We start from the raw sequence: 24,043 nt of genomic DNA, 5'->3' as shown, positions 1-24,043 counted from the left end.
TTTTACTACAATAGTGTCTCCGTTTATTCTTCCTTATCTTTGTTAATGTAACAAATTATATCATATTATGTTAATATGATATAATGAGTTCATCTATAATATATTACTTATAACCACAAAAATAATCAATCATAAAATGCTACATAGAGTGTGTTAAATAATTGGCTAGTAGCTAATGAAAAATGAAGTTAGAACCAGGTTATTTATTTTGTTTTTTGTCACAGTCGGCAATGACTGCTGTAGCTGGTGAGACGCCTGATGATAAGCACTACCACCGCCCATGAACATTTGGAGAAGCATAAGGTCCATTGTAGATCTTACGCCTCTACGCCTCTACAAATTTTTTTAGGTTGTTAATAATTGTTCAAGAAATTCTAGGTATGCTAGACGTGTAATTGTTAGGGTTGGTTATAGGTTCAACCCTACTATAGCTTCTAATATATGCGAAAGTTACTTAGGCTCTTCTCGCCAAAACCAATAAACCGATTTGGGTTAAATTTGACACAAAGATGAGACCCGAGAAAGGTCATAGAATAGTTTTTATCCCGGACACGGTAGGTAACTAATTGGGGGAAGAATTCCGGAATTTACCTTTTCTTTTAACTACGCAAGGATATACCTATTTATATATATAGTACGCTTGATTTTTACTCGGCTGATTTTGGATAGTGGTTTAACACATACAGGGCTTAGTAAGGGGTCTAGTTATCAATTAATAAAAGTTCAATTCAATTCAATTTTATTTTATGAATGGCAGTTAATAAAAGTTATTGGTTATTGATTAAAATAGGACATTGACTTTGAAACAGTATGACATAAAAGTAAACATCACAGTGAAAAATACTTTCCAGTATTGTATTGAGAACTTACGAAGTGTAAGTACCCAAATTATAAATTTTAATTATGGTTAAACCTGGGCCACTTGTTTGCGCTTATGTAGGGAAAAAACATTTGCAAATGCAAATATATTTTTACATTGATGTATTTTTTTTTTTTTAAACTTCATGTGTATACGTGTACTTTAAATTGTGTTGTTTAGACAGATGTTGCTGTCTAATTGATAAAAATTGTTATACTATTATACTTAAGCAATTGTAGGAAAATGTTTTGTTGTGTACATTCATATAATTCATGAATTCACCTAATGATATCCTTGAAACATTCCATCTCTGTGCTGTAGTAGCAGTACCACAATACTCTTTGATCATTGGTGAGTAACTTACGTAGTAAATTTTTTATGATATTGTCAGTTGTCACCAAAGAGGTTGTCACTGTCGCCTGTCGGCTGTCAGTATACTTCATTTGTCATGTCGCGTGGTGCGCGTCGTTTCTTATTTGTGATTGAAAACAAAAAGTTTTAAAACTTCAAAACAAAATATTTGAAAGACAGTTTGTTAAAATACGAAATTAATGAAAACAATAAAAATTATTTAAACTGTAAATGTTAACAATCTTTACAGTGAGTCGATAAGTAACATAAAAAAGCATAATAATGGAAGGACCAGGTATGAGTTTATTCCAAGGTGCTGCAAGCATTCACATAAATAACAGTGCTCAAGATAGATTGGAAGAACAAGAAGAAATTGAAGATCAAAAAAGACGTAATGAAGAGGTCAGAATGCTTACATTTTTAGTCAAATTCACCTGGAACTTTAAATGTCTTCATATTACTTGTTATTTTTAGCTAAAACACGAACTGGCGAATGCTTTTGACGATCTCCTCGACTACGACGAAGCTAGTTCAGTGAATAGTAGCGGGAATTGTACAATGGATCACCCTCAAGCCAATGGTAAATAGTTGAAAAAGAAATTAAAAAATGAATTAATGTAAAAGTATAACTCGTTGGTGTCTCATTTCATCAGAGTATATTATCATTTTAAATTTTAAGGCAAACAACATGCAAAGACTGGAATGTTACCAACCTATACTGAATCCATAAATCATCTTAAAGAAGTCCTGCCTGTATCCGACTCTCCTAAAGTCTACTGTGAGACTCCTAAGAGTCATCTCATCCAGCATTTGAGACATCAAGAAGACCCTATCAAACTTCAATACAGTCCATATGGAGCTGGCGATGCACAAAACCATTATTTTCCACAAGAAAGTAGAGGTTAGTTTTTATATTATCAAGTAGGTTTAGTAACCAAATTTAAAAAATATATAGGTATTTTCATTATCTAAGGACTGTTACTTTCATTCAGTTTAATTCTTAAAATAAAATAGCTAAAGTTTAAATTATAAGTATGTATACCTTAAATATTGAATTAATTTCATGAAAATGCTTTGATTATAGAACAGCATCACCATCTTAATGGTATGAACAATTATATGGCAGGACAGGGATTTAATATTGACTTTGAGCAACTGAAGGTCATGTATGAAGTAAGTATGACACTATATAAAGTTCATTGATATTTTTATGTGTAAGCAGCAGTGGTGGCTCAGTGGTGAGAACCTCGGACTTCAAAATCGATAAGTCGGGGTTCGAGACCGGGCGAGCGTGCAGGAAATAAATTGATTTTTCAATTTATCTGCACATGTGGATAACATCACCACTGCTTAAAACGGTGAAGGAAAACATTGTGAGGAAACCGGCAAGTCCAAGAATCAAAAGTTCGACGACATGTGACATCTGCCAACCCGCACTTGGCCAGCGTGGTGGATTATGGCCTGAACCCTCATAGGAGGCCTGTGTCCCAGCAGTGGGAACATATATCGGCTGATGATGATGATATTTTTATGTATATAAGATATTATTTGAAGTTTAATTTATAAACTTTCAGGGCAGAGTGAAAGAAATGAAAAATTTGGATAATGAGATTGACAGTCTTCGAGCAAGACTAGAAGCTGCAATTCATGATAAGGATAAGGCTGAGTTCTCACTGCAAGAGTCCCATGCTTTACTAGGTTTGCTATAACTTCATTATTATAGTTTCAGAAAGATATCCCCCTTATAACATTATTTTTATACAAGTTTAGAAGACCTCGCTTATAAGACTATTATTAAAGTAAAAGTAGCTTTATTAATTGTTTTAGTGATCATCAACTAGCTGTTGAGATAATTCTTGGCAAAAAGTCAACAATTATAAATTCGGGATTTTAATATCTCTTATTATGAATGCAACAATCATTATTAATTTGTCTCTTGTTAACCACTTTGGATGAAATTTGGTACAAAGAGGGTTTGAGCCTTGAGAAAGGACATGGAATAGTTTATATCTCGGATGTCCAATGGGAACGGGTAATTGGAGTTTAAAAACTATAATTTTCAGAAATGACTTGTTAATATTCACACAAATTTCAGCATCATGTAAACATAAAACAATTGAGATGGAGCAACAAGTGAGTTCATTGACACAAAAGTTGATAGAAAGTGACCAAGAGAAAGAACAACTACGTCTTGAGTTGCGGTCCGCTAACATAAGCCTCCAAGAGGTACAACAACGACTGCATACAATGCAGGTGATCTTGTTGAATTTTTATATAATTTTAACAAAAAATGATGATACAAGCATATTACGGTATACATATATCATAATTTGTTTTAATTTATTTCATTTTCACAGGTGGCGCATTCACACGACACTGACGCGTTGTTTAGAGAACAGCAAGATCGGTAAGTTTTATTTCTATCTGTAAAGGATAAAATTTTAAGAGAAATACAATAGTGCTGTATGTAAATATTATTAAAAATTTGCTCAACTTGAGAATTTCAACATCTATAACCAAATTTTACAGGCACAGAGAAGAGATGGACAGACTTCAAAACGAATTAATTAAAACTAAAAATAGTTTGGACGACAAGGTATCTATGGCATGCACCTCAGCTATATTTTTTATTCTTTGCTGTAACAAACATTAGAAAAAACCTACCATAACATACAATTATCTAATATGCACTTTATCTGCAAAAATATCTTACCATGCTTAACTAAAAAACTACTTAGGTTAATCTTTAATGCAAGTTATCCAGTGGTACATTTATTATGCTACTCACTGCATACTATTCAATGGAAGTATTTGGCTTAACAATATCCAACGAATTTTAAAGCAGAACTATATTTCTAACAGGAAAGAGAAATAAAGCGTCTCGAGAAGAGATGCATGGAACGGGATAGAGAGAAAGAAAACTTACTAATAGAGAAGGGAGCTACTATAAACCGTCTGGCGAAGGAATTGGAAGCCGCTCAGAGCAGACTTGTGAATGGGGAAGCGGTAAGACTTAAAGAGAGAATTAATCAGTTGACCAGTGAGAGGAATGCTTCAAGGGAACAGGTTAAGGAACTTGGGGTGAGTAATGTGAAATAAACAGTTCGCCTCAAAATTTATTATATACTCACTATATTATACAATAACTATATACTATAGTAACAACTATAAATTATGTTCTTGGATAACAAGTCTGATTTAGATCTTAAAAAAGAAGGATATTCTCAATTCGACTGTATTTTTTGTCTGTTACCTTATAATTTTTACTGGGTTAACCGATTTTAATGATTCTTTTTAAATTCAAAAGCTGTCAACTTGCAGTGTAGTCCCATTTAAATTTGGTCTAATTCTGAAAATTTAAAGGCAGTTTAGTTTTTATAGGTCAAAATAATTGTTTCTACAAATGTTTCAAAGAAATGTGCCAATCATTAATAATTGGTATATACCAATATTTCGTTTCGTGTCATAAATTATATAAATTTCGTTAAATTTTTGCCTCACAAGATATATATCATTACAATGTACAAATATATATACAAAGTATTAATATTTGACGAGCTTCATAAGTTTTGTATTTTCAGTCAAAACTGGAAGTGACCGCGCATGAATTGGTTCTATGTCGTAGTAAAATGACTACCGTACAAAAGGAGAACGAGAGTTGGAAATCAACATTGAATCAAATTCTACATGATGTTCTGCCGGAAAATAATTACAATACTGGTAATTGTTTAAAAAGAAATACTAAAATTACTAATTCGATATGCTTGAAAGTAATTGTTGCTATAAGTAAAATTTTAATTGTATAATGTAAAATTTTAGACAATTATTTATTTATTTTACTTCATAGATTAAAAATCGTTTTCTCTTTGAACATAAATTAAACTTGAGTTTTAATTTTAATGAATGGTTTTGAAACAGGCGAACCTCCATCTCCTGGAAAACTGGCAACTTTGAAAGATGCATTAAGTCGGTACAGACAACAAATACAAAAAGTTGGACAGTTGCAAGAGGAGGTCAACAAAAGGTGAATATTTTTTTACATTGCTTAAATTTATATGTATATTAATTATACTAGCTGTGCCCCGCGGTTTCACCCGCGTAAGTCCGTATCCCGTAGGAATATCGGAATAAAAAGTTGCCTATATGTTATTCCAGTTATCCAGCTGTCTACGTACCAAATTTCATGGCAATCGGTTCAGGTTTTTAATATTACAAAATTTACAGAGAGAAAAGATTAGAGCAGCATCGTAAACAAGAGTCCGAGTTGCGTTCAAAGCTCGAAGAACAAAAAGGTATAGAGATGCAGCTCAATTCGCGCTTGGCCGTGCTGCAGAACAAAATAGAGTTACTCGGCACCCACTCCGATACTGAGCTGGCGGAGACATACAGAAAACAGAACGAACAGTTAAGAAGGGAGGCTGATGATGTCAGGATTGAAATGAAAAATGTGAGTAAATATAATGTTTTTAGGTTTATCGCAGACGGGATTTCAATTTGTAAAGATTTTGCGTTTTCTGGTCGCAATACATGTAAAAAAGTTTTAATTTTATTTCATTATTGTGTAAGCAATATTATAATCGCAAGGTTCTATGGTTATAGTCAACACATTTATAAAAGAAAAAACAAAATGTATTTGTACTAAATTTGAATTACATTTAGACTACTTATCATGCGAGTATAACTTGTAGGTTAACGCTAGTATGTCTTAAAATATCTGTAAACTCAATAAGTGCATTCAAAAAATAATTAGCAAAACACATCTTTGAAGGTAATAAATTCAAATATCGAAAATCTAATGAATATTCTTAATGTTAACTTGTGTTTATAATTAAGTATCTCGTGTAAGTGACTATATGCCTTATAATGAGAATAAATGTGTAATACCGTACAATAATTTGATACTAATTCACAGTTGGAATTAAAATATACCGAGCTAGAGATGGATTATGAAAAATTTAAAAACGAGAAAGGCAGCCGAGCATCATTGGTACAAGAGGCGAATGCCGATTTGTTGAGAGAATTAGAAAAATATAGTGCTCAACTGAAAGACACGCTAAAGGAGAACGGGGAACTAAAGACTTTGTACTTACAGGTACCGTGTATTTATAATTAGAAGAAAAATGTATGTAATATTTCTGATCAACTTTATGACACAGTTATAAACACATGATAGTTGTTTGAATGGAACAAAAAAATATTTGATTAATGCCTTAGAACGACAAAGATTTCTAAGCGTATGTGACCAAAATAAGCTTAGAGATCTTCGACCTTGAGGATATGGCTAGCTAGCGTCTTCTAGCAGTGAGCCACAATTTAATTTGCAATCGAGTACATAAAAACGTTTAATATTACAAACATATTATATTATGAAAGGTTAAAATATATTTCCAGGTATGCAGTGGCCGTGATGCCGTAACGCGGGAATTAAAGGAAATGCGTTCGAATATACAAAGAGAAAGAGATGATTTTAAATCACAAGAGAAAGATTATATAGAAAGAATAGAAAAGGAGAAAAGACAAGTGGAAAAATTAAATAGTGATTTGGGTAATGCGCGAGAGGAGATAGATAGAGCCAATAAGAGAATATCGGAGTTGCAAAAAGAATTCACAGACAAGCAAAAAGAGTTTACGGATAAGTTGAATAAATATTTAGAAGGTAAGAATAGATAATATAATTAGAAGTAAGATACAATTAAAAAGAAGAGGGTAAGCATAATCTAGAATAAATTCACGAGCTTAGAGAAAATAATATATATATAATAGTCCAATTAGTTTACGCTAAATCTATAGACTTTTTTGTAAACATTTTTAATAAACTTAAATTGTTAAAACCTTCTCGTTTTATGATTAACTATTGAAAATAGTTTTCATTCATTTTGTTCTCAAAGATTTCACCAAGAAAGTGTTTCTTCTAAAATATAGAGTATTTGTTTTGTAGACGAAAAATGTGCGATGCGTAAGGAAATGGAGCGGTGCATTCAGTGTGAAACGCAGTTAAAACACATTAAATACTTGGAGGAGCAACTCAACAAATGCAATGTCAAATTGGGTAGGTAAAATTGAATAACATTATCGTTGTATTCAAATTCTATCAAATCATTTTCAATGCTATCCTCCCATTATTGTTTCGAAATATGAAAAGGTTTCTATGTGTACAATTAATTTATATCTCTATTAATTTAAAGCGGCACAAGAGAGCAATGAAGCGCTCATGAAAGAGTTGAAAGGAAAAGCAGAATTCTTCCAAAATTATATCATGGAAAGGTTTAAAAAGATTCAAGATCAAAGGACAGTCGCGACTAATACGGAGAGTGGGGATTATCCTAAAAGTGACTCTAGTATTGAACATATGGTGCAAGAATGTGATGATGCAATTGCCGCTAAGGTAAAGATATTTTAATGTTTTGTATTTGCTAGTTCAAAGCAATGTTTATTTAACCATTTCATAATGTTAGGATATTATATATCTAAAAACAAAATATATATAGGCGCTAGAGATTAACGATAAAGATTTATTTATATAAAATGACTACCACTTTATTCCCTCCCTCAGTTTTAACTTTAAAATTATTTACAATAACACTTGTTGATTAAGTCATTAAAAACCAATTATTTGAGCAAAACTTTTGATTGCTTTTCAGTTCTTTAACTATAACACTATACTATCTTCTATCTCGTAAATCTAGGTTCATTAAAATTTAAATAAACATGAAAAACTTTATAAACCATTTTATTTTTCAGACAACTCTTATGATGAAAGAAAAGGCGATACGAGATCAAATAGCCGAAAAGTTTACATTGGAAATAAAAACCATAGAAATGAACTGCGCGCGGCGACTTAATGAAATGGAAAAGGAACAACTCACAGCGGTCACCAAGTTGAAGGATTTACTCGAAAGAAAAGCTAAAGAGGTAGATACATTAAAAGAGTTCATATTATCTGAACGTGCGAAAGTCACGCAAATATTAGAAGCGAAAGAAAACGAAATATCAATGTTGATAAAGGAACACAACGAATTGCAAGCAGATTTGCAAAAGGTTAAAGATGACGCTGTCGATTGGAAACACAAAGCTGAGAGATATAAGGAAAGATTATCGAGATTCGGCTCGATGGAAGATGTTTTGAACAGAGAAAGAGAGGATTTAAAACAGAGATCTAGTTCTTGTGCCAAGGAATGTCAAGGTTTGAAGGCGAAGTTGTTGGAACTGCAGACGCAGTTCACACAGCTAGAGCATAAGCACAACAAACTACAAAGCGATCATCAAGTGATACAGGATAAATATAGGAATGCTAAGAAAACAGTTTATACTTATAAGGTATGTTTGTAATTGTCATTATATTATAAATGACACTGTGAAAACTACATTTTAGATAGATAGTTTTATAGCATTGAAATACTTTATAAATTAGATTTATAAAATTGTTAACACTATTGACCAATCGTGATCCGTATTCCTTAACCAGAGTCAATTGTAACCCGTGATCCTGGCGTAGAATTGAATGCTTTATTGTTTGGTATATTATAATCTATCTATATGAAACCGCTGAATTGTGAATAATACATTTAATGGGCATGTTATGAAATGATGGATTAGGATAGGGTGAGTTTAGTAAAAAATTGCATATAAAAGGAGCACAGAGCTCCATCGATTCGCAACCTACATCTCACGGATGTTTGGGAAAAGTGAATTCTCGGCATATATAACATAACTGCGATGTATTGGCATTTTTGTCTACCTAAAAATATTACGGTTAACGTTACGATTCACGATTTGGCGACCGATTCTAATCTCACGAGTTTTTGACTGTGAATGTGAATGGATTTTAACAGTTATATGAATGTTTTTTTTTTTGCAAAATATATGTGTTTAATAAATAAACAGTGTAGATAATTAAATACAGATTTCATTATTTGTATGTCTATCGCACAGGACTACATGGCGAAAAAGGATACGCATATAAACAATGAGATGAACAGAATACAAGACGAATACCGAAAGATATTCGTGAAGCTGCAGAACCAAATTAACCACCACGTGAATTGTCGCGTGCAAGAGGAGAAACGAGGGAGCAAACCTCAGCCACAGTACGATGTCAGTGTATTATAATTCCAACCATTATTGTAATAATTGCATTAGGCATTGTAATACCTAAGAATATTATAAATGCAAAAGTAACTCTTTCTGTCTTTTCTTAACGCTTAAGCAACTGAACCGATATGTATGAAATTTGGTACATATTAAGTTTAATTATTACTTTAAAGCATTGAAATACTTTTTAAATGAGAAATTTTGAAAGAATATAAAAAAAATTCTCACATAATATTATGGTTTTTTTTCTGTTGTTTCTCTCTAGTCAAGTATCATATTGAATTGCTTAAAAACAGATGGTCATCAGAAATATTCTTTTTTATATATAAATAAATATATTTACTTTCAGTGTACGGAGAAAATCAACAAGCTCAATGAGGATTTCGCTCGTCTCGCTCAGTCCAACTACAAAGATTTAAACCAGTGACATTCAATTTATATTGACATTGCGAACGTTCGTTCGTAATGCACTTCTTTTTCACAATATTCAATATTGTCAAATATCTTACTCGTGTACATTTCTAAACTTGCTACTTTTAACTTGGACCAATTGTTTGATGTCGCAGTGTAAAAAATTTAGATATCATTTAAAAAACATGTCATATAATCATAAATAGGTTCATATTCAAAACAAGAAGGACGTTAATTTGTTAAATAACCTCTTAATGTACTTATGTGCAAAGTTGACAGATATGCATGCGTATTTAAGAATTCCATTTGAAACTTTTATAGTATGGGAAGAATATGTACAAAGGTAGTTTATGTTTTACTTATTAGTATATATGATCTCTGTTGATTAAAAAATCTATATAGTAATTAATTTGTTTGTGATAACTGTAATAAATATCACACATTCATTTTATTTATATTCATGAATGTTCTCTTCCTTTATGTAAGGCATGAAAAGGTACTCTTGATTTTATTCCGGGTTTCATTTTGAAAAATATAGTTTGCTAAAAATGTTAATTGTCTGTTGAAGTTTGGACTATGGTGCATATGTTTTTTTACTAATTGAATTATTAGATGTCATGTGGACGTCTTCATTTAACCTTATATAATTTCACGAAAAATTTGCAAAAGCGCCTACAAATGTGAACTAATGACTGTTATAATAAGTATCTTTTATATTATTTATAATAAATATTACGTAGTTTTTAGTGGCAAAATTTGTTAGTTTACACTTATCGAACAAGTTATAGTTATAATGTCTATGTAATGTTCCTGTGATAAAAGAGTACACAGAAATGTATTTTTGTAGTATTTATTGAAATGTTTCAACATTCCCAGTTTATTCCAATTATCATTTCAGTTCCACATGCTCAGTACAAATATTTATTTAATGTGTCGAATTTATTTGTTATTGCTCATTTGTTGTATTGTAATTATTATGTTATACTTTATATTATTTAAATAATTGTATGCAAGTATTTGTATTCAGTATTGCCTATGCGTTACTTAAGTAAAAACGTCAATTGGCAATAATTAAGGTTGTAAATAAAACATTTATTTTATGAAATATATGGTTTTATTTCTTTATGTAATATTTTGATGGTACAAATGGCATTTTTGCCACTGCGCAATTGATGTCTTTATTTCTTACGTTCACTTTTAATTCTGTACCAACTTTTTTAAAGGGCTCTAGAATATATCCCATAGCAACGTTTCCGCCGAGTGAAGGACTAGGGCATCCACTTGTAATATTTCCAATGACTTCACCGTTCACATTTTTCAACACAGCTCCCTTTCTTGCAGGAGCTCCCGATTCCAGTCTGATTCCCACCCTTCTTTTACTCACACCTTCCCTAATCTGCCGTAGAATAATATCTGCTCCGGGAAAATTAGCTTCACCTCTACGTCTTTTTGCTATTAACCAAGTCAGATTTGCTTCGACTGGAGTTACTCTTTCATTGATGTCGTTTCCATATAAACACAATCCTGCCTCTAAGCGTAATGAGTCTCTTGCTCCTAAACCAGCTAATTTTACATCTTTTGATTGTAACAATGCTTCAGTAACTTCATCCGCTTTCGCGGCTGGAATTGATATCTCAACACCATCCTCACCAGTGTATCCACATCGTGTTATTCTACATTCTACGCCCGCTACAGAACCGATTCTGCTCGTCATAAAAGTTAAATCTTCCAACCGAATGTTTGTCAATGGTTGTAAATTCTGTGCAGCCTTAGGACCTTGTACTGCGATAAGTGCTCTTTGAGAAACATCATAGAAATCTACAACCACATCTTTATTTTTCTTGCGGTAGATTTCAGAAGTCTCTTGCATGTGTTTTTTATCTACATCTAACCTGCCTGCATTTGAAACTATGTAAAGCTGATTTTCGTTAACTCTCGTAACTATTAAATCATCGATGATACCGCCCTTATCGTTTAAAAATACTGTCAACGAACTCGTACCATCGGCCATACCTTTCAGATCTACAGGACATAAGGATTCAAACCAATCAATGCTATCTTTTCCGTGTACGTTTGTTTGTAACATATGAGAGACATCAAAAATAGATGCATTGCTTCTTGTGAATAAGTGAGAAACGGATACGCTCATATCAGAGTATTGAACGGGCAGGAGAAAGCCAGCAAAATCAACAATTTTACCACCATATCTTTCATGTAATCCATATAAAGAAGTCTTAAGTGCATGTTTACTCACATCACTATAAGCACGCGCGTTAATAGTTGCAAGCAAAATATTTTTCGAATTTACAATACGTCTCGAAACCATGATGTTAATATTTTGTTCTTCACCCTACAAATTAATTTCATAACTGATATTCTTATCTCAGCTCGTTTTAGTGCAGAGGTCAATCAATAGCAAGATAAAGTAAGTTATTTGATTACTTACGTTAAAATATTTGTTTTATATACTACACACAAACTTAATATATTGTAGGTACGAATTACATAATATGTGGATTGACAAGTCCAGGAGCAACTTTCGACGTCAATAATTTAGTCTCAAGAACTTGAAATGTTTTGCGCGTATTAGGTACCTAATATTAGATGCTTTTATAATTTAATATATTATTTTATTTTTATGCTCCAGTTGGCAGTTTCAATAAAATTTTATCCTACAATACTTTATACAGTACGATATAATATATATATAAAATCTTTGTTCACTATATGAAAGCAAGCACAATTTTATGAGATAACCTGTAATTTCAAAGAATCGAACCTTGGTCATAAGAGAACCAGGGAATGAAAGACAAAACATACAAGATGAATTATTTATTATCTAATTACTACTAACATTATCATTAACTACTTTTATATAATCTTCATATGTTAGAAGTTCTTTTTTTGTGGCATCAGATATTGCAATACTTGATAACATGATCGCAATAAAGCCATCAGCGTCAGGCTTTTTCTTTAATAATTCTGGATTCACCACTAGTTCTTCATTGACTTCTATAAGTGTACTCTTCATACAACATGGTACATCAAAACTGGAACCATCATCATACTCAATTTTACATATTACAGACTTGGGAGTCAGCATCTGTCCACCTTTCTTACTTTTACCTTTCACAGAATTACGGAGCCTATCAATATTACCCACTGAAAAGTTCAGCTTATATGTTTGATTGTTTTTAAAAAAGAAATGGCTTGGTGCTAGACATAATAAAGCAATTCGATTTGAATGAAACATTAACATAATATCATTGTTCTTAACACCATTGAAATTAACAATGAACCTTTTGGCAAAATACCTATCCGTGAATGACTTATGATTGATAATACTATCCAATTCTATGGACTCCAAGATGTTACATCCCATTGTGAATACCAAAGTACTGTATTTTAAATAGATAATTTATAAGTTCTTTTCTCTTTCTTGCGCTAATATTCTAGCTCGAATTGCTGCGTGTTTTATTTTAGATTCCTCATAATTTCGATTTTGTCGTTGCAATCGCTCAGCCTTAAGACACCTTCTCATATCACGATCGTAATCATTGCAATAACCAACGAATTTCAAAAATGAATGCTGAAACAAAATATCGCTGTTTTATTAATTTCATACCTACTTCATAAACATAAATAAACATAAGCATATGGAATAAAAATAAAAATAAAAACATTATGTAAGGAAATATCTCCAAAATCCCATTTCTAACCTCTATATGACAATCCTGCAATTTCTTTATGAAGATATTGCATTCATCAGTATGCAAATGCGCAGATAAGTCTGTGTGCATCACGTATAATAATAATCTTTAAATCCGTTTCAAAATAATTAAGTAATATTACACTAAAACATTAACTTACTTGTCCGACAAAAAATATGTAATCTAATCTTGATGTCGATTGTCAATGTCAAAACAAAAATGACATTAAATGATTAATCTACAAATTTTAAAACTTGGTTTTTGTAGAAGAAGTTCCATCAAATTATTATTTTTTTCTTCCATAAGGACAATAAGTTTCAACTATTAGCATAAAATTATTTTGTGAGTAGTTCTGTTGTTGTAGAAGATTAATTTTAAATCCAATAGAATAAAAAAAGTATATGTGTATTAATCAATGAATTTTAAAAGGTTGTTCGATTATGGTTAGTATTGTTTATAGAGGGATAAAATAATACTATAAAAAGCTTCAGTAGAAAAATGGACAGATTTTAAATAATACCACATATAAATGCTTCTAATGCTAAAACTTTATTGAATAAAATATTGACGCTGGTGCAGTTAAAGGAATATGAAATGAATAGTCTGCGAAAAATTTTGAGCACTTTTTTACACTTGCACAGTAAATTTTAGGATTTTAGTCAAAGATTTCCGTATCTATTTTAATTATGGCTGTTCTTTGTATTTACATTCTACAATGGTGTCTCACTGTAAAAGGGTGGCAAATATAAAAAAAAAAATCCATTGCAACCGGTTCAGCCGTTTTAAGGATAAGTTTAATGACGAATACCGATATATAGGTTATAGCTGGTGCCATAAGTTAATAATTAACTATTAGCACTAGCTATAAAATATATAATCTAGGTCACGCAGTGAACATCTAGTAGCTTTATAATGGTGGTTCTTTCTTCATATTCCAGTTGTTATAATATTACAAAAATACGTTTCTAAATTCTATATATTATTTGTGTATACATAAATTCTATTTATTTCCTGACGAAGGCTACAACATAGACTGACAAAATCATCATCAATCAAGGTTGAATGGGTCCGCAAGCCGTTGAGCAGTGGTCGTGACCATCAAGTCACAACAAGAATAAAACAAAATTATTTACTTGTATTTTTATTTATTACTTAATAGTCAAGTCTTATTCTAACAAAGACATGGGTAGAGACCGCACTATAATTAATATGCATGTGGATTTTAACTATAGTGCATTTCAATAAATAAAAGTATTTATATTTCACTAACAAACTTTATCATAATGACTAGATTAATAAAAAATTACGTTCCGCCACGAATAGAAGTGAGGTGTTAATGAGGATATTGGAAGTGTCCGTTCGCTACAAGGTATCTACTAAATCAAAATGAAAATCTTAACACAAATTCACGTCACATCATTCACGTCAAGAATATGAACAAGCGAGTATTTAAGCAAATAAACATAAACAACGAATGGATTAAATCAAAATGCGATTTCAAAATAAAAATGTATTGATCGTCGCCGAATTGTTGAGAGAAATGCAAAATGTGCCCAAAAGTCGGGGCATTCCATTCGCTAATATTATAAGAAGCGGGTTTATTTGGCGCGGGGTTTTCAACTCTTGGGCATGCCCTGTGGAGTGGCGGTCTCCACCATTTTCTTGTACTTCCCGACCAGTTCCGGTAGGTCGTAGGCGATGGCGACGTCGAGCTTCGTGATGGGACAGCCGCGGAAGTACGTGCACGTGGCTGACAGCTGCTGGAATTCGTACAGCGGGTTCAGCCGGAAGAAGTCCCGGTACGTCTCGGGGTCGGGGAGGTCATACCTGTATAAATTAAATAGATTTACTATGTGTATATTGATTCAATTAATAGCCTAGTTCTCTTTGGACCTTTATCAGTATAAGACGTGAGATTGTTAGATAGGATACATCCTAACACAATAACATTTATTTAAGTACTTATATGGTTACTATATATATGCATGTAAAATAACAGCATATATGGTACAAACAATATTAGAAATATGCGGAATGACAAATTTATTTCAGATTGAAACTTGTTCACATCATATTACCGATTATTCCTGATAACCATTTTATGGAGATAAATAATTCATAAATAAATTTGGCAAGGATTATGTATATAATAAAATGTATGTGCGCACCTAGAAATGTTAGTAAGTGTGCTGAGACCCTCATAGATGTGATAGTTCTGAGGATTTTCAATAATAGCATCGGCGATTAGTTTTCTGTTGCCGAAAATGGTCTTGTGGTTGTAATATGTTGTTAGATAGCAGTCAACCATCTTAGCATGATTCCGCACTCGCACCTATAAAGAAACAAATAAAAAACATCAACATTTTCATTCACTTTCACATTCATTCAATGTTACAGTAAGTTAGCGTGAAAATACCTATGCTTACACAATTAAATAATAAATTAATATTACCATTCTACTAACTTCGCCCCACGGTATCACCCGTGTAAGTACGTATCCCGAAGAAATATCGGGATAAAAAGTTACCTATATGTTATTCCAGTTATCCAGCTGTCTACGTACCAAATTTCATTGCAATCGCAGTTTTTCGTGAAAGAGCAACAAACACACATACATCCTTACAAACAAAAATTCTATTCAATTCTAAATCGAAAGAGTAGAAGAAATTTGATTGTTGTGAGGCAATTTTTCCTATTCATTAAAACTTTCTCAAAATCTAATAAAAAAAGTTCTCATTACAGCTAGAATATAAAAGATATTATCTAGCTGTCTACAACTAGCTACAACAAAAAGTCCAAAAAAACTCACCGCAAATCGTCTAGCGCTGGCGATCTTATTCTCAATACGCTTATCCACCGCTTGCCGCAGGTCCCTCAAGAGCTCCCGCTCTTGGGCCTGCAGCAAGCGCACCGGAGCGGTCGGCTCGAACGGAATCGACCACAAAGACACGGTGTACATAACGGGTGGTTGGGGAGAACTCATTAGAGGCGAAATGTTCCAGATTAGCGCGCTTTGTACGCGCATTAGCTCTTCCGGCTTCACGCTGTCCGCTTTGTTAAGGACGATACGTGTCTGGAAATAGAGTTTTATTGAATGATCATGTTTTTGAAGTAGCCTGGACAAATGAGTTTGTAAGACACCTGGTTGTAAACAATAACCACCGTCTTCTAGCCTTGACCGAGCAAAGGATTCTGGGAATATAGCCGCGATCTTATGACCCTATAATAAATCACCGCTTATTTTAAAGAAACCTTTGCGGAGTACAAAAGTGAGAAATAAAAGCCGTAACATGTTACTTCAACTCATATTTCGTGACAGGGAAAATTAATGATGCAGCTACCTATAGTTCATTCAATACAGTAGATACGTGTGGCCCATTTTTCAGGCATCCTTGTATACTACAATGTAAAATCCTTGTATGCTGCATGACGTTCCAAATCCGAAATAATAATTGTATATCTCGTGACATAGAATATTTAATATTATGATAAGTATTAAGTAAAGTATATAAGTATGGCTTATTATTAGTTTATAATAATCTATACCGATATTATAAAGCTGAAAAGTTTGTTTGTTTGAACGCACTAATCTCAGGAATTACTGGTCCGATTTGAAAAATTCTTTCAGTGTTACATAGCCCATGTATTGAGGAAGGCTATTATAGGCTATGTATGTACCACGGGCGAAGCCGGGAGAGACCGCTAGTATAACATAACACCGATTATGTTTTAAACCGATTGATGTGATTCTTTTTATGTTTGATAAAAAACTGTTGTTATTTCGTCTCATTTTATAATTTAGAGTGGTACCCAGGGACGTTGGTGGCCTTTATTGTAGAAAATAATAATCGAATAGCAGTATTTTGCAACCCTTTTTCAAAATACGACCCCCATATTAACTAAAAATATTTCGCGATCCACAACATAGTGATGATACATTGATAGATCGTATTACAAATCTAGTTCAAGAATTCGAAGCGAACATCTCGGCGTTTATTTATTGCTGTATGAGTAATGTGTACGAGCTAGTGTTTATCATGCAAGTTTGAAGTCAGTTAATAAATCATCCGTGGTTGCAATGTATTAGGTTTTACTTAATAACATATTTTGTCAAACAGAGATAATTATAAATTCCGTTACTATCTGAAATTGTTGAGTCATGGTTTCGTACCTGAGATTCCCTGCCCTTCAGTTGGTCGAGAATAGCCTCAGTTTCAGGACCGACATCAAGCTTAGATGGGTCGTAAACAAGGAATATTATATCGGCACGGTCAATGAACCACTGACAAGCGTCATTGAATGGGAAGACTCGAGAAACTTGTTTACGCACTTCCAATATACCAGGGATTTCCACAATATTGACCTGAAAACGAAAAAAAAAACAAAAATAGGTATGATCTCAATATTTTCAAATTGTTTTACATTTTATGCTCGTGTATGGTAATGTACCTTTTCTAATAATTTACTGGGGTATTTAAGTCCTCTTAAACGTTCTTCTAATCCCTGTCCGAATTTCTGCAGCCCTGAGAAGGTCCAGTCAGCGGCTAATTGCGTGCCATCCAATACTTCTGGATCTTTACCGTGCATTAAAATGTTAAAGTAAGCTGGGGATGGTTCTGCGCCTAAAATAAAAATAACAAAACCTATAGCGATTTTTGATATATTTTCTTTCAGTTTATGCTTGGATCGGACAAATGATACAACTATTGAAGTATAGTTTAATAAATATTATAATAGGCTTATGCTTTAAAAGACGTGTAAAGCTAACCTGTTCTTAGTGACCACTCAGTAAATTCCAATCCTGTAAGGTAGTTCAGTATACTCGATTTTCCGCCACTCCAAGGTCCCATGAATAAAACTAGAGGCTTAGAGAAAATTTCCGGGTCGCCAAAATGCCTGTTGCTCAAGTCTCTATACTTATAAAGTCCTTCTAAAGGTTTAATTGAATTCTCATAGACCCTCTTCAAATCTCGAAGAACAATGTCAGCTGATTTTTCGATGATAAGTTCTGATTCACTTGCTTCCTCGTCCAAACGCAATATTTGGATGATATGGTCTCGGCTTCTTAAATTTTCGGGAATTTCACCAGTCTGAAAGGAAATATTAAAAAAAATATATTTTAACATAAGTAAAATATGTATTTGGAAGATTAACTCAATTTTTATGTGATTATACAAAGGCACAAAATTACCAGTAACAAATCTTCCTCAGGAGCGCCTTCGGCCTCTTCTTCTGAAGCAGGTTCTTCAGACAGCTCTTGTCCCTCTTCACTAACTTCGCTTTCACCTTCTTCCGCGGCTTCAGATTCTTCACTTTTCTCTGCTACTTCTTCTTCACCTTGTTCTGCTGAGACATCTTTTTCTTGTGAGTCTTCTTTTTGTTCCTCAGATTCACCCTCTTCTTTTGTTTCAACTTCTTCAGATTTATCTTCTTCTTCTTTAGATTTGTCCTCCTCTTGAGACTCCTCAGCAACCTCCTTGCTTTCTTCTACTGCTTCCTCTGTTTCAGCCTTTTCTTGAGATCCGTCTTCTTCTTCTGATTTAGTCTCTTTACTATCATCGCCCTCATCAACTTCCTGCTCTGTTGCTGTTTCTTCCTGTGATCCCTCTTCGGATTCCTCCGTTTTTTCCTCTTCTTCTTCTGCAGATGCCGCATCAGTTTCCTGACTTTCTGTGCCTTCCTTACTTTCTTCTGCTTCTAATTCAGCTTCCTCTTTGCTATCTTCGTCTCCTTCTTTACTATCCTGTGCATCTTCCTGTGTATCTTCCTGTGTATCTTCCTGTGTATCTTCTTGGGTATCCTCTTTACTACTTTCGTCTTCAGGAGCTTCTTCTTGTGATTGTTCAGAACTTTCTTCCTGTGTTTCGGCTGTTTCTATTTCCTCACCACTTTCTGCAATAAATATTTGATAAATTATGAACATCAACTCAATAGATGGTGTGACACATAAATGCGAAATAGTAGAAGAAATTCGATTCCTAATGCGGGATCACAAATTGACGAGAGGTTAAGCGTTGCAACGATTCGGCAAAAGACCCGGTTTCAAATTCCGCCTAATGACCGAAGTTTTTCTATTCTTTTAAAAATTAAATAATGAGAAATGAGATACTTCCACGGTAAAAACTAGACTATGTCACTTTCGAGACCCTTACTATCTCCGGACATAAAAATCACATTATAATATCATTTCGTTGATATGTGAAAGAAATACAAACAAACAGATACATTTCGCATTTATAATATTAATTAGTAAGGATTGTAATTGCGAGTTATACTTAATACTTAACAGTAATACTGGGTTGGAACTGGTATAACGTTTAAATTTATGCGTAGGTAAAATATATTTCAATACCTTTTTCGTCTTCTTGCTCATCAGCAGATGCTGTTTCTTTGCTGTCTCCACCATCGTCTGCTGTTTGTTCGGCGCTCTCTTCGCCAGTATCATTCTCCTCCTCTTTATCATCTTCTTTCGATTCGTTGTCGGCTGAGACTTCTTGTTCGTCTTCGTAAGAGACTTGAGACACATACGGCTCATCAGCTACTTCTACCGATGGAGCATCTTCTACTTCTTGACTGTCACTTTGTTCCTTACTATCATCATCTGGGGAAGGCGCTCCATCTTCCGTTGAAATGTCTTCTTTTGTATCATTATCTATACTTATTTCACTAGAATCTTGTTTTTCTTCTGTATCTGAAATGCCGACTTGCATTGAGATTGAATAAGGATTACAGAAACAAAGTGTAAATCTTATGCCTATTTTCCTTCATTCGTTTCAGGCAGTAAACGCCATTATTTATGTTTATTATGTATTTTATTACAGTAGTTGCTTCGCGTATTTAACTATCGTATTAGAATATTTCAACGTATATTAGGCAGTATAAAAGAAAATTAAAATAATACACAAATAAACCATTTTTCGATATTCTTATTCTTTGTGCTACACACATGTTCATTTTTATTATCATTATTTAACATTTATGTTACACAACAAAAATTATTGGAGATTAATACCAGTTGTATCTGCTTTGATACTGTTTGTTCATTAAACCTATATTATTTGCCCATTAGGGTAGGTACATCAAAGCGAAATCAAACATAACCTGCTGGTCCCGCTTATTCTATTATTACTGACCAACGCAATAAATCGGTGACGCTCACAACTGCCCCAGTTAAAATAGAATCAACAACTGTAAAACTTGTTCGTTGAATTCGAGGTTGTTCTAGTTATAAACCAACGTGATGAACATTTTTAAGATTGACGTCAATAATTTGTTTTACGTCAAGCGAAAATACAGTCAGATTTCTAATTAACGCGATTAACGGGCGTTTGAGTAAACCGAATAGCATAAAAATTTAAAATGTTAACCCATGTGACTTATACAAAGCAAGCAAACCATATTATGCTTAAACACCATCAGGGTATTTACTTAAAGAGATAACGTATTACCATTATACTTAAAAATAAAAATAAGTGCTATGGCACACAATAAAACCACATTCGTTGATCGTCAATAGAGTATTCTTGCAGAATATAAAATCTAGTCAAGGAAAACAAAAAAATAAACGGCAAAGCCCAATACAACTGATGAGTAACGATAGCGATTATTGTTATTTTTGGCATCGAGATCAGAAAGATAGAAGATATTTTATAGTTATATAATTGTCTACTATTCATGGGTTACGGTAATAAAAATAATAAGAATTGTTTCCAATCTTATAATGAGGTAATACTAAACTAAGGAATAAATAAAAAATCAAATTACTTTGGCAATACCTGGTTCTGTATCTCCTGACTCAAGCTCTTTAAGAGCTTTCTCGATGTACGGACGGCATTGTGATTCTAAAGGTACGTCGTCATCGGCTGAAACAAAAGTTTTAAGTACAATACGAGAAATAAACACTTACATAGTTGTAGATTTAGACTATCATACCATGCCTATCAGGTATAAAGATTTATAGATACCTAAATTACAGTCACTAGTGTAGTATGTACCGCAAGAGTAAGTTTTATTGACTTAGGTAGATTTTATTACCCGTACGAGCTAATTCTGAAGCTCATTAATTTCCATAATTAATATTTTGTACAAAATTTATTTGTCAAAAAGAACTGTGTTAAGATAAACTGTGTATTTGTAAATTTATTATCTCTATTTAGAGCCATATTATGTTGATAGAAATTATCTATAATTTTGAATTACACACCAAAATACCAACCGAATATAAATATGTACTTGACTATGTACAGTGCCGATAATAATTTGGGAATTTTATAATTACCTACTGAAGGTTAACAATGTGTTGTTCCTAATTACAATTCAAATAGACTATCTAAATTTAGAGAGCTGCATTTTCCTCTGTAAACGAATGTACCTAACAATTGTGTATTCAAAATACCTACTTTTAATTTCGCTATTGATACTGCGAACGGATTATTTTAGATTATTGTTTTTTTCTTAATAAATAACAATTACACTCAGTCTTTTACCTACTGTATACCTCCATAAATCTAGTTAGCGCACTCATCTAAGTAATGATTAGCATTATTTCTGTAAGTGCGTTAAATTCAGTCATAAATCAGCAGCAAAATGATTTATCTGATATAAATAATATTTTCGTAATCATTTTGCAGCGAATGTTTCTAGTGTATCAAAATGTATTTCAGGTCAAATAAAATCAACTCTACTCGATATTTTCGAGTATATCCTCAATATAATTCTTTCAAATCCAAGATACATGGACAGTGCATCTAATAAAACATATATTTTGACAGAACAATACAAGCAACGACGCTTACAACAGATAAAAATCCCCGAAGTAAAGTATTAAAGAATAAACCGTTATTTACACTCGTACAGGTAAAGTTAAAATAAACAAACCGTATCAGTTAAATTTTCATATATCTTTTCGATACCTTTTTATTAGATACTTTTTTTAAACATGGACTGATTTTATAAATGTAATTAGAAAGATCATACTAGCGTGAAGGACTCATCAACGTCATCTGGAGCCTCTCGTATTTTTGGCCAGGGTTAAATTTATGAACAACAGTTTCCGCTACTTACTAAAATCTTGAGATATCGCAGTTTAAAACTCTTTTGCAGGTGAAATATTCTCTTATTTTATTGTTCTGAGTTTAAAAAATTATTGTTATACTTAGATGGTTACTACTGATTTATCTATGACTGGTTTATCCATGTTTATCTATGAAGCATTAAAAATACTTTGCAGATGGTAAATTAAACAAGAAGTAAATTAAAATATATTTTCTTTTTTAACGTGGTAAACATTTTGTTATATTCTCTTTATAATTAAAGACATAGAAATTCTAAAATTCATTACCTATATTGAAACCCAAGCAATTTGAAAACAACAATTAAGACGCTTCTATTAGTTTCACCTGTATGTTTGTATGTAATCTACTCTTTATTGACCCACTTAAGACGGGTAAATGAATTCAAACTTTTTACACTTATCAAGGATCGGTGGCAATACAATAATATCGCTAGGATAGAGACAATTTAGTGCTTATTATCATTAGTGCTGCTTTTTTGTGTTTGTTTTTTAATCTATATTTATTCCTATTTGTCTAGTTTCTATTATTACTAGAAAACTTTACTAGTTCAGTATAATATGAAACTAAGCTATAACATAGTTTCATATTATGCTGAATTAGTAAATTTTTGATACCGAATATACATGTTACAATATTGTAGAGAGAGACGTTCTCTTCATTTTTCTGTTGAATTGATCCTTTTATTATATCGTCAAGTTTCATTTATTTAAATTTTTTGTTTTACTTAAACATACTTTTGGTCTTGAAAATGAGTAAGCCCGAAGATATACATCCCTCTCGACTTAATTTTGTTAAGTATTTAAAATGGGAGGGTAATCAAACTGAGATGCTATACAGTTATGTAACAATTACCTTTACATTCTGTGTATTTCTTATGTATATACAATGTAAGTAGGTCATTTATTATCTAAAGAATATGATGTGACCTATTTCCGTGTCACATTTTTATAATGTCGTCACGATCCTATCGTTTTTCACAAGATGGCGACGCATAACGACAATTCCCTGTATTTCTATTTATGTAGCTATGACGAGTCGAATGTCTGGCTATTACCTATCCTCGCTCTGCTCTCATTAACATTATGAATTCAATAGGACACAGATACTAGTTAATATGTAGCCCAAATCACCTTGTAGTATGAATATTCGCTTAAGGTTATCGCCAGAAATAGAGCACAAACGCGCTTTTTACATAATTTCAGCGCAAGTTACGCTGAAAATAGCATTCGTGACGCAGAGCGCACGCAGAGAGCGCGCGTCCCACTCGTCCGCAGCAGGCAAATATTGCAAGTGAGCACTCGCTTGTTAGTTGTTCTATAACTTACCTCTCGCAGCGAGTGCGAGCGTCGATACGGCAAACAACATGCACAACAAATACCTCCATAATTTTAACCTCTTGGTCCACATGTTTAATGTTAAGCCTGGTAATTCAGGCTATTCAGTCATTTGCACTCACACTCGCGCACCCGATCCGTCGTTGTACGGACGCAAAACACATCTACACTGTAACCGAAAATTTCACTATACCGACCTAACACGGCATGCAA

General features: G+C 32.9%; 4 protein-coding genes across 6 annotated transcripts in view; 1 reads left to right on the top strand and 3 right to left on the bottom strand.

The window, feature by feature from the left end:
* Nucleotides 1-1,289: 1,289 nt before the first annotated feature.
* Nucleotides 1,290-10,815, top strand: LOC119828909 (intracellular protein transport protein USO1-like). The gene is made up of 19 exons (XM_038351222.1): nt 1,290-1,612; nt 1,685-1,790; nt 1,890-2,111; nt 2,295-2,383; nt 2,785-2,908; nt 3,306-3,463; nt 3,568-3,617; nt 3,740-3,806; nt 4,073-4,291; nt 4,792-4,930; nt 5,129-5,234; nt 5,435-5,657; nt 6,123-6,302; nt 6,602-6,866; nt 7,149-7,259; nt 7,396-7,595; nt 7,952-8,527; nt 9,143-9,304; nt 9,651-10,815. Exons 1-19 carry the CDS (start codon nt 1,493-1,495, stop codon nt 9,726-9,728), a joined length of 3,195 nt encoding a protein of 1,064 aa, XP_038207150.1. The 5' UTR covers nt 1,290-1,492; the 3' UTR covers nt 9,729-10,815.
* Nucleotides 10,808-12,222, bottom strand: LOC119828910 (aminomethyltransferase, mitochondrial). The gene has a single exon (XM_038351223.1). The coding sequence runs from the start codon at nt 12,036-12,038 to the stop codon at nt 10,827-10,829; it is 1,212 nt and encodes a 403-aa protein (XP_038207151.1). The 5' UTR covers nt 12,039-12,222; the 3' UTR covers nt 10,808-10,826.
* Nucleotides 12,223-12,529: 307 nt separating this feature from the next.
* LOC119829061 (protein Abitram) lies at nt 12,530-13,633 on the bottom strand. The gene is made up of 2 exons (XM_038351430.1): nt 13,583-13,633; nt 12,530-13,301 (listed from the first exon to the last, which is right to left on the bottom strand). The coding sequence occupies exon 2, from the start codon at nt 13,092-13,094 to the stop codon at nt 12,552-12,554; it is 543 nt and encodes a 180-aa protein (XP_038207358.1). The 5' UTR covers nt 13,095-13,301; nt 13,583-13,633; the 3' UTR covers nt 12,530-12,551.
* Nucleotides 13,634-14,571: 938 nt separating this feature from the next.
* LOC119829091 (sarcalumenin) overlaps nt 14,572-24,043 on the bottom strand; it is a 10,730-nt gene continuing 1,258 nt past the window's right edge. For 2 of the 3 annotated variants that reach the window (XM_038351471.1, XM_038351472.1), the window contains exons 2-11: nt 23,822-23,999; nt 21,198-21,284; nt 19,775-20,113; nt 18,614-19,314; nt 18,191-18,512; nt 17,872-18,044; nt 17,594-17,785; nt 16,232-16,495; nt 15,591-15,754; nt 14,573-15,249 (exon numbers count right to left, since the gene is read on the bottom strand). In XM_038351471.1, coding sequence (XP_038207399.1) covers nt 15,039-15,249; nt 15,591-15,754; nt 16,232-16,495; nt 17,594-17,785; nt 17,872-18,044; nt 18,191-18,512; nt 18,614-19,314; nt 19,775-20,113; nt 21,198-21,284; nt 23,822-23,903 — 2,535 coding nt within the window. In that variant the 5' untranslated portion in view covers nt 23,904-23,999 and the 3' untranslated portion in view covers nt 14,573-15,038. Of the gene's footprint in view, nt 15,250-15,590; nt 15,755-16,231; nt 16,496-17,593; nt 17,786-17,871; nt 18,045-18,190; nt 18,513-18,613; nt 19,315-19,774; nt 20,114-21,197; nt 21,285-23,821; nt 24,000-24,043 lie in introns of all 3 variants that reach the window. The other variant, XM_038351473.1, reaches the window with a different exon arrangement.

The sequence above is a fragment of the Zerene cesonia genome, chromosome 9 (genome assembly GCF_012273895.1).
Source record: "Zerene cesonia ecotype Mississippi chromosome 9, Zerene_cesonia_1.1, whole genome shotgun sequence".
NCBI lineage: Eukaryota > Metazoa > Arthropoda > Insecta > Lepidoptera > Pieridae > Zerene > Zerene cesonia.
This window is presented reverse-complemented; position numbering and strand designations above follow the sequence as displayed.

Excerpts from the sequence above, each read along its gene's own strand:
- LOC119828909 (XM_038351222.1), top strand. The coding sequence starts at position 1,493 with ATGGAAGGACCAGGTATGAGTTTATTCCAAGGTGCTGCAAGCATTCAC. Across the intron at positions 3,464-3,567 it reads AACGACTGCATACAATGCAG|GTGGCGCATTCACACGACAC; the intron begins GTGATCTTGTTG and ends TCATTTTCACAG. Across the intron at positions 5,658-6,122 it reads TCAGGATTGAAATGAAAAAT|TTGGAATTAAAATATACCGA; the intron begins GTGAGTAAATAT and ends ACTAATTCACAG.
- LOC119829061 (XM_038351430.1), bottom strand. The coding sequence starts at position 13,094 with ATGGGATGTAACATCTTGGAGTCCATAGAATTGGATAGTATTATCAAT.
- LOC119828910 (XM_038351223.1), bottom strand. The coding sequence starts at position 12,038 with ATGGTTTCGAGACGTATTGTAAATTCGAAAAATATTTTGCTTGCAACT.